Source organism: Rattus norvegicus, chromosome 15 (assembly GCF_036323735.1).
Source record: "Rattus norvegicus strain BN/NHsdMcwi chromosome 15, GRCr8, whole genome shotgun sequence".
Classification (NCBI taxonomy): domain Eukaryota; kingdom Metazoa; phylum Chordata; class Mammalia; order Rodentia; family Muridae; genus Rattus; species Rattus norvegicus.
In genome coordinates this window covers 33,934,614-33,945,105 of record NC_086033.1, presented here as the reverse complement: position 1 = coordinate 33,945,105, position 10,492 = coordinate 33,934,614, and the positions used below count along the sequence as shown (strand labels likewise).

General features: G+C 44.4%; 1 protein-coding gene across 17 annotated transcripts in view; it reads left to right on the top strand.

Annotated features, from left to right (window-relative positions):
* Positions 1–10,492, top strand: part of Gzmn (granzyme N) — a 29,906-nt gene that overhangs the window by 8,150 nt on the left and 11,264 nt on the right. For 10 of the 17 annotated variants that reach the window (XM_039093674.1, XM_039093668.1, XM_063274664.1 and 7 more), the window contains 2 exons: positions 52–187; positions 400–660. In XM_039093674.1, the coding sequence (XP_038949602.1) occupies positions 52–187; positions 400–660 (397 nt within the window). Of the gene's footprint in view, positions 1–51; positions 188–399; positions 661–1,050; positions 1,304–10,492 lie in introns of those variants that run through there. The other 7 variants (NM_001191116.2, XM_063274665.1, XM_039093672.2 and 4 more) reach the window with 3 other exon arrangements.

Genomic DNA, 10,492 nt, shown 5'->3' with positions numbered 1-10,492 from the left:
TGCAACCTCTTTGACTCCACATCTCTCCTCTCCACTCTGCTCTCTCCACAGCTCAATGACAGTCATACTAGGGGCCCACAACCTCCATGAGCAGGAGAAAACTCAGCAGATCATCCCTGTGGAAAAAGCTATTCCCCACCTGGGCTATAATCCTCTGAACCACTCCAATGACATCATGCTATTAAAGGTGAAACCTGCCACCGTCCCACCCACATTCCTCTGCCCACTCCTCATCCCTCACCCCCATCTCTCACACTGTCTGTGCTCTGTTTGGCTCAGGGCTAGTCCTTCCCTCCTACTCTGATCCTGCTCCTTCCCGCTCTGTCATCCTGAATTTCAAAGAGACTCAAGCTAGCAAGCTCCTAGCTCAGCTGGTCTCTCCTCCCTCTTTCCTATCAGTTGGAGAGTAAGGCCAAGAGGACTAAAGCTGTGAGGACCCTCAGGTTGCCTGGGCGCAAAGACCACGTAAATCCAGGGGATGTTTGTGGTGTGGCTGGCTGGGGAAAAACATCCATCAATGCCAATAAAGGATCTGCCCTGTTAGAGGAGGCTGAACTGATCATCCAGGGGGACGCGGAATGCAAAAAACGCTTCCGTCACTATTCCGAAACCACAGAGATTTGTGCTGGAGACCCAAACGAAATAGAGGCTCCTTCCAAGGTGGGGAATCAAGCATTTCACAGACAAAAATCCAGGGTAAAAGGGTCCTGGGAGAGGCCAAGATATGAGAATGGCAAACCCTCAAACCTTAGCTCAGAGAAGAGAAAGCCTAAAACTCCAGCTTTGGTCTCTTATGTGAGTGTAGCAAGAGTGTCAGCTGGGAAAACATCTGTCATCTCAGACAGGATACATTATCTCAGAGTGTCCCCAAGGACTTCAGAGAAAGCCTAGGACTGGGCTAGAAGGAAACCTTGGGCCTCCCTGGAGCTCTGGAACTGAGGGAAGCTGGAATCTGGCCTGGTCCTGATCTGAGAGTTAGCACTGACAGGAGGAGTGGGGAGAGCAGAGCCAGAGAGAGCCAGGCTCAGTTCGTCCTTTCTCCATCCACAGGGTGACTCGGGGGCACCCCTTGTGTGTGACAACAAAGCTTATGGAGTTTTGTCCTATGTAAAATCCAAGAAGATTTCTTCAGGGGTCTTCACCAAGGTTGTGTACTTCCTGCCGTGGATAAGCCAAAACACGGAGCTCCTCTAACAGGTTAACACCTGTGCCCAACCAGCCTGTCTGACCTCAGGCAAGAACCCCAATGAGTGTGCGTCAAAGGCTGAAAATCCATAATAAATAACCCCCAATGTGCAAGTAACTGAAGTTCTTTACTTTCAGCCACTTCATCATTTGTGTGCTGTGGGCCTCCGTAGTGGAGGTTTTCCATGGAGATCTCCTGTCCAGCTAGGTGCACGGGTCCAGGAGAAGGGAAGAGAACTCCGGCAGGGAGGGGAACTGCTCTTTGTCGCCTCCACTGGTGTTGTCCTGCCTCTGTTTCAGGTTTCAGGCCAGGCTTAGCCAGCAGGAGACTGACTAGCCTGCGAGGGGTGCCTGAGGCCAAGCTGCGGTGTTACAGCTCTACCATAGAAGCTCTCAGACTACGGAGTGGTTGTTGCACACCTTTAATCCTCTGCACGATTCTTAAATAGTTTTTGGATGGTTCAGTGTCTGACAATGGTACTTCCTATTGCTTTGGCTTAAGAGCTTAGGAAGACCTCATCTACATATTCGGGGGCGTGGTCCTGCTTCTATGGTTGATCTGTCTTGAGCCTATGTGACCTGTAGTCACAACCTCACCTGTGGAGGAGGGGCTTGGAGCATTGCCCTATGTTATTGGTCTGTCTCTGTAGGGATCTGGGTGGGGGTGGGGCTGCAGCTAGTGAGGCTTTGATTTCCTGGGAGACTGGGAACGCGCCTGCCTTCACTTTTAGGGTCTCCTGGGATACGACCTATCTAGACCAGATATCAGGGTACCTTTCACAGCCCACCGCCCCACAGTGCACCTAGCTAGTCTAGGCAGATCCCCCCATCACTTTTGAACGTTACTTCCCCCTCCAGCCCCAGCCCGCCCTCTTACTGGGACTTCAGGCCACACAATTCATAATGTGCTGATAGAGAGTTGTTTCTATGTTTTCATTTTTGAGATAGGATCTCACTGTAAAGCTCTGGATGTTCTGAAATTTACTATGCAAACCAGCCTGGCCTTCAATTCACAGAGATCTGCCCCTCTCTGCTTCCCCAGTGCTAGGATTAAAGGTGTGTGCCATGATATCCAACCATACACATGTCTAATTCTCCAGTCTCCAAGGTTGGCTTTCTCACTCAGAAGCGTCAGGAGGCTACAGCTCTACTGAGGTGCCCCATGCTCATTCACTCACTCACACTTAGCCCTCCAGACAGGAACCTTCTGGGCCTAGGAAAGTCCTACATCTCTGAGCACCTTCCTCCAGCCCAACAACAGCAGCGAGTGAAACAAGGCATGGGGGTGAAGGGAGATTTGACTCTGGGAATTCAGAAGTCCATGGGCTGTGCAACCCAGTCACGTTCCTGTCTCCAGTCCCCTCTCTAGCAGGGTAGGGGACTCTCCCCACCTGAACTGTCTGCAGTGCAGAAGCCTGGGACATATCTCTGAGGAAGCCAGGCTCAGCTGGGTTTCATTTCCCAGCCCAGCACAGAGCTCAGTCAACTTCTGTGCCCTCTGTGTCCTTCCAGTGTTTTCCATCTGACCTCCTCTACCTACCAGTAGTTTCTACTCCATCCCTGCCTCACCCACGCCTGAAGTACACCAGCCTTTCACTCCTCTAAGTTCCAAAACTGTGGAGTCTCCTCTACCTGACATTCCAGCCAGACTTGGACTGCCAGTCATGTGATGCTCACCCCTTCCATCTAAGCCAGGCTCATGAGTTCCAAGGACTGAAAGACCTCCAATTTGTCAAGTACCCTGGTTTATCCTGGAACCTTGGTCTCCCCCTGCTGGCCACATGGGGATATGGCAGTTGGTGAACCCCAGGGATTCAAAGGAAGCTAGGCCAGAAGTATCTCCAATGGAATACTACTCAGCTATCAGAAACAATGACTTTATGAAATTCATAGGCAAATGGATGGAACTGGAAAATATCATCCTGAGTGAGGTAACCCAATCGCAGAAAAAACACACATGGTATACACTCAATGATAAGTGGATATTAGCCCAAATGCTTGAATTACCCTAGATGCACAGAACACACGAAACTCAAGAAGAATGACCAAAATGAGGATGCTTCACTCCTTCTTTAACAGGGCAACAAGAATACCCTTGGCAGGGAATAGAGAGGCAAAGTGTAGAACAGAGGCAGAAGGTACACCCATTCAGAGCCTGCCCCACATGTGGCCCATACATATACAGCCACCCAATTAGACAAGATGGATGAAGCAAAGAAGTGCAGGCCGGCAGGAACCGGATGTAGATCTCTCCCGAGAGATATAGCCAGAATACAGCAAATACAGAGGCGAATGCCAGCAGCAAACCACTGAACTGAGAATGGGACCCCCAATTGAAGGAATCAGAGAAAGAACTGGAAGAGCTTGAAGGGGCTCGAGACCCCATATGAACAACAACGCCAACCAACCAGAGCCTCCAGGGACTAAGCCACTACCCAAAGACTATACATGGGCTGACCCTGGGCTCCAACTGCATAGGTAGCCATGAATAGCCTAATAAGGGCACCAGTGGAAGGGGAAGCCCTTGGTCCTGACAAGACTGAACCCCCAGTGAACAGGATTGTTGGAGGGAGGGCGGTAATGGGGGGAGGATGGGGAGGGGAACATCCACATAGAAGGGGAGGGGGATGGGTTAGGGGGATTGGTTATGGGTTAGGCAGGAAACCGGGAAAGGGAATGACAATCGAAATGTAAATAAGAAATACCCAATTTAATAAAGATGGAGAAAAAAATCATCCATCAACAATTTTAGGTCCTTGGTTTTGTATCTGGTACAGAGTAGACTCCTTCACATCATCCTCTTGTTTCTCTATACAGGTCAACATGGCGCATATGGATCTGTATCTGGAATGCACAAAAAGACACGTTTTTAAAAAGTGATTAACTTCTCTATTCTAACAGTTCCATGTGCATGGTCTTCCTGGGTTCTGAGTGCAGTGTGTAGATTCGGAAGGAAGGGTAAACCTTCCAACAACTCTGATTTCTAACGTAGCTCAGGGAGAGCCCCTACTGTAATTTTTGGGCAGGAGAAAGGCCAGCAGAGAGGCTGTAGCTTGCTTGACATTCAAATCATAAACTCAGCCGCTCCAGCTGAAGCACAAGACAGCTCATGGTGACTCATGTGACCCTATTCAAGTCCCCACACAGCAGCACTGGTGCATTATAGGTTTTCTTCTTCTCTCATACATTACATCCTGACCACAATCTACCCTCCCTCCACGTCTCCCAGCACCCCCAATCTCTCATCTCCCTCAGATCCACTCCTCCCCCACTTCCCTTCAGAAAAACAAAGCTTCCCAGGGTGTCAACCTAACACAGCTTAATAAAGTACAATAAAACTGGGCACAAACCTTCATATCAAGACTGGACAAAGCAAATCAATAGGAGGACATGGGTACCGAGAGAACATTAAATGTTCAGAGACATGTCCAATCCCACTGTTAGGAGTCCCACAAGAACACAATGCCACACAACCGTAACACATGTGCAGGGAATGTAGCTGAGATCCATAGAGGCTCTGTGATCCCCTAAGAGGCCTATCTAGGCTGTTTTCTAGTTTAGTTGACTCCTTTGGCTTTTAAAATCTTTCCAGATCCTTTTCAGAGTGGCTTCCCCTGACCTCTGCCTAGTATTTGACTGTGAGTCTCTGCAACTGAACCCATCACTTGGTGGATGGAACTTTCTGATGATGACGGGGTAGTCATCATCATAGATATGATTACAGCAGAATGTCAGCAATAATCGTTTCACTGACTTCTCCTTATGGCCAGTTGTGTTTGTTTCCATCCTTGGCCTCCAGGCTTCCTGACCATCCAGGCAGTGTCTGGTATGGGATCCCCTCTTGTGATTCAAGCCTCATGTTGACCAGTCATTAGTTGACCATGACACAATTGCTGTGTCACATTTACCCCAGCACACCTTGTAGACAGGATAAATTATAGGTCAAAGCTTTTCTGGCTGTGTTGGTGTCCCAGTATCACACTGGACGTCTTGCCTGGTTACAGAAGAAGGCTGTTCAGCCTCAGTATCCCCTGCAATGTAGATACTTTGCCAGGGTTCCTTCAAATTTTCCAAGGACATTCTTTTGCAATAGGTTTCCACATTGCTACCCTAATGCTCCAACTCTAGTCATCTCAGTACACTCTCCATTTATTACTCCCCCCTCCTGTTATTCTCCCTGTTCACAACCCCACCAGCCCTGTCCATCTGCATAATCCATTATATTTCTCCTTCCCAGGGAATTCCATGACTTCCCCCACCCCCAGACTTTGACCTCTCCTTGTCACGTATCTTGTCTGGGTCTGTAGTTTACAGCATGATTATGCTTTACTTAACAGCTAATATCCACCTATAAGTGAATATATACCATGCTTGTCTTTTTCAGTCTGGGTTATCTTATTCAGTATGATTTTTTCCTTCCTTTCATTTGCCTGCAAGTTCCATGTTGTCAGCTGCTCCAATGCTCCATTGAAAAACTGTTCTACATTTTCTTTATCTATTCTTCTGTTGAGAGTCATCTAGGTTATCTCTAATATCTGGCTATCATGAATAAGACCACTATGAACATAGTTGAACAACTGTCCTAATTGTAGAATGGAGCACCCTTTGGGTATATGTCCATGGGTGGTATAGCTTGGTCTGGGGTAGATAGATTCCCCATCTTCTTGAGTAACCATCCTATTGATTTACAACCTATTGGTTGAACCTATTTACACCCTATTGGTTGAACAACTTTGCACTCCCATGAGCAATGAAGGAGTGTTCCCCTTAATCCATGTGCTTCCCAGCATCAGGTCTTGCTTGAGTTTTTTAAGTTATTCATTCTTACAGGTCTAAGATACAATAACAAATTACTTTCGATTGGCAGTTGCCTGATGAATAAGTTAAATAAATGTTGAACATTTATTTAAGATTTTTACAGTTCCATGAGATTTTTCGACTGAGAATTCTCTCTTTAGATCTGTACCCTCACTTTAAAATTTGATCATTTCATTTGTAGATGTCTAGTTTCTTGAGTTCTTTGCATATTTTGGATACTAGCCCTCTGTCAGATGTGAATTATAAGAGAGGTTGACCCCTAAAATCAGTTCAGGACATACAGACACCAAATTCTTAGCACAAAGGAGATTTATTACCCAAGAGGGGTAAGCAAGGTTGCAGGGCAGGGGAGGCATAAAAACATAACAGCATCAGCTAAGAAACAAGAAAAGATGAGGAAGAGAGAACAGGAGGTTTTTGCAGGAGTGGGGTTTTAAGGTAAACGGGGGATTGTGTGAGAGAGTGTTGGTAAATGGAGATTAAACATGATAGCCAAATAAACAATTATGATTGTCTGACAGAGGTGTTGATTCTTAGGAAAGAGTCAATGGTCAATTTTTTTTAAAAGGACCTAGGGAGTATCTTTTTTTAAAATTTTTTTTAATCTTTCTTAACTTGAGTATTTCTTATATACATTTCGATTGTTATTCCCTTTCCCGGTTTTCGGGCCAACATCCCCCTAACTCCTCCCCTCTCCTTCTATATTGGTGTTCCCCTCCCCATTCTCCCCCCATTACCGCCCTCCCCCCAACAATCATGTTCACTGGGGGTTCAATCTTAGCAGGACCAAGGGCTTCCCCTTCCACTGGTGCCCTTACTAGGCTATTCATTGCTACCTATGAGGTTGGAGCACAGGGTCAGTCCATGTATAGTCTTTAGGTAGTGGCTTAGTCCCTGGAAGCTCTGGTTGGTTGGCATTGTTGTTCATATGGGGTCTTAAGCCCCTTCAAGTTCTTTCAGTCCTGTCTCTGAATCCTTCAACGGGGGTCCCGTTCTCAGTTCAGTGGTTTGCTGCTGGCATTCGCCTATGTATTTGCTGTATTCTGGCTGTGTCTCTCAGGAGCGATCTACATCCGGCTCCTGTCGGCCTGCACTTCTTTGCTTCATCCATCTTGTCTAATTGGGTGGCTGTATATGTATGGGCCACATGTGGGGCAGGCTCTGAATGGGTTTTCCTTCTGCCTCTGTTTTAAATTTTGTCTCCCTATTTCCTGCCAAGGGTATTCTTGTTCCCCTTTTAAAGAAGGAGTGAAGCATTCACATTTTGGTCATCCCTCTTCAGTTTCATGTGTTCTGTGCATTTAGGGTAATTCAAGCATTTGGGCTAATAGCTATTTATCAATGAGTGTATACAATGTGTGTTTTTCTGTGATTGGGTTACCTCACTCAGGATGATATTTTAAAGTTCCATCCATTTGCCCATGAATTTCATAAAGTCATTGTTTTTTATAGCAGAGTAGTATTCCATTGTGTAGATGTACCACATTTTCTGTATCCATTCCTCTGTTGAAGGGCATCTGGGTTCTTTCCAGCTTCTGGCTATTATAAATAAGGCTGCTATGAACATAGTGGAGCACGTGTCTTTTTTTATAAGTTGGGGCATCTTTTGGGTATATGCCCAAGAGAGGTATAGCTGGATCCTCAGGCAGTTCAATGTCCAATTTTCTGAGGAACGTCCAAACTGATTTCCAGAATGGTTGTACCAGTCTGCAATCCCACCAACAATGGAGGAGTGTTCCTCTTTCTTCACATCCTCGCCAGCATTTGCTGTAACCTGAGTGTTTGATCTTAGCCATTCTCACTGTTGTGATGGGAAATCTCAGGGTTGTTTTGATTTGCATTTCCCTTATGACTAAAGATGTTGAACATTTCTTTAGGTGTTTCTCAGCCATTCGGCATTCCTCAGCTGTGAATTCCTTGTTTAGCTCTGAGCTCCATTTTTAACAGGGTTGTCTCCCTGCAGTCTAACTTCCTGAGTTCTTTGTATATTTTGGATATAAGCCCTCTATCAGTTGTAGGATTGAGAACTTGAGTTCTTTGTATATTTTGAATATAAGCCTCTATCAGTTGTAGGAATAAGATCTTTTCCCAATCTGTTTATTGCTGTTTTGTCCTAACAACAGTGTCCTTTGCCTTACAGAAGCTTTGCAGTTTTATGAGATCCCATTTGTCGATTCTTGATCTTAGAGCATAAGCCATTGGTGTTTTGTTCAGGAAATTTTCTCCAGTGCCCATGTGTTCCAGATGCTTCCCTAGTTTTTCTTCTATTAGTTTGAGTGTATCTGGTATGATGTGGAGGTCCTTGATCCACTTGGACTTCAGCTTTGTACAGGGTGATAAGCATGGCTCGATCGGCATTTTTCTACATGTTGACCTCCAGTTGAACCAGCACCATTTGCTGAAAATGCTATCTTTCTTCCATTGGATGGTTTTGGCTCCTTTGTCAAAAGTCAAGTGACCATAGGTGTGTGGGTTCACTTCTGGGTCTTCAATTCTTTTCCATTGGTCTATCTGTCTGTCTCTGTACCAATACCATGCAGTTTTTATCACTGTTGCCCTGTAATACTGCTTGAGTTCAGGGATAGTGATTCCCCAGAAGTCCTTTTAGTGTTGAGGATAAAATTAGCTATCCTGGGTTGTTTTGTTGTTCCAGATGAATTTGCAAATTGTTCTGTCTAACTCTCTGAAGAATTGGATTGGTATTTTGATGGGGATTGCATTCAATCTGTAGATTGCTTTTGGTGAAATGGCCACTTTTACTATATTAATCCTGCCAATCCATGAACATGGGAGATCTTTCCATCTTCTGAGGTCTTCAATTTCTTTCTTGAGAGGCTTGAAGTTCTTATCATGCAGATCTTTTACTTGCTTGGTTAAAGTCACACCGACATATTTTATATTATTTGGGACTATTATGAAGGGTGTCGTTTCCCTAATTTCATTCTGGGCTTGTTTCTCTTTTGTGTAGAGGAAGGCTACTGATTTATTTGAGTTAATTTTATACCCAGCCACTTTGCTGAAGCTGTTTATCAGCTTTAGTAGTTCTCTAGTGGAACTTTTGGGATCACTTAAATATACTATAATATCATCTGCAAATAGTGATATTTTGACTTCTTCTTTTCCAATCTGTATCATTTTGATCTCCGTTTGTTGTCTGATTGCTCTGGCTAGAACTTCAAGAACTATATTGAATAAGTAGGGAGAGAGTGGCAGCCTTGTCCAGTCCCTGATTTTAGTGGGATTGCTTCAAGTTTCTCTCCATTTAGTTTGATGTTAGTGACTGGTTTGCTGTATATGGCTTTTACTATGTTTAGGTATGGGCCTTGGGATTCCTATTCTTTCCAGCACTTTTATCATGAAGGGGTGTTGAATTTGGTCAAATGCTTTCTCAGCATCTAATGAAATGATCATGTGGTTTTCTTCTTTCAGTTTGTTTATAAAATGCATCACGTTGATGGTTTTCCGTATATTAAACCATCCCTGCATGCCTGGGATGAAGCATACTTGATCATGGTGGATGATTGTTTTGATGTGCTCTTGGATTCAGTTTGCCAGAATTTTATTGAAAATTTTTCGTTGATATTTATAAGGGATTTTGGTCTGAAGTACTCTTTCTTTCTTGGGTCTTTGTGTGGTTTAAGTATAAGAGTAATTGTGGCTTCATAGAAGGAATTCGGTAGTGCTCAATCTGTTTCAATTTTGTGGAATAGTTTGGATAATATTGGTATGAGGTCTTCTATGAAGGGCTGATAGGATTCTGCACTAAAACCATCTGGACCTGGACTCTTCTTTGGTTGGGAGACCTTTAATGACTGCTTCTATTTCTTTAGGAGTTATGGGGTTGTTTAAATGGCTTATCTGTTCCTGATTTAACTTCAGTACCTGGCATCTGTCTAGGAAATTGTCCATTTCCTCCAGATTTTCAAGTTTTGTTAAATATAGGCTTTTGTATTAGGATATGATGATTTTTTGAATTTCCTCTGATTCTGTAGTTATGTCTCCCTTTTCATTTCTGATTTTGTTAATTTGTACACACTCTCTGTGTCCTCTTGTTAGTCTGCCTAAGGGTTTATCTATCTTGTTGATTTTCTCAAAGAACCAACTTTTGGTTCTGTTGATTCTTTCTATGGTCCTTTTTGTTTCTACTTGGTTGATTTCAGCTCTGAGTTTGATTATTTCCTGCCTTCTACTCCTCCTGGGTGCATTTGCTTCTTTTTGTTCTAGAGCTTTTAGGTGTGCTGTCAAGCTGCTGACATATGCTCTCTCCTGTTTCTTTCTGCAGGCAACTAGTGCTATGAGTTTTCCTCTTAGCACAGCTTTCATTGTGTCCCATAAGTTTGGGTATGTTGTACCTTCATTTTCATTAAATTCTAAGAAGTCTTTAATTAATTTCTTTATTTCTTCCTTGACCAGGTTATCACTGAGTAGAGCATTGTTCAACTTTCATGTATATGTGGGCGTTTGTCCCTTATTGTTTTTGAAGACCAGC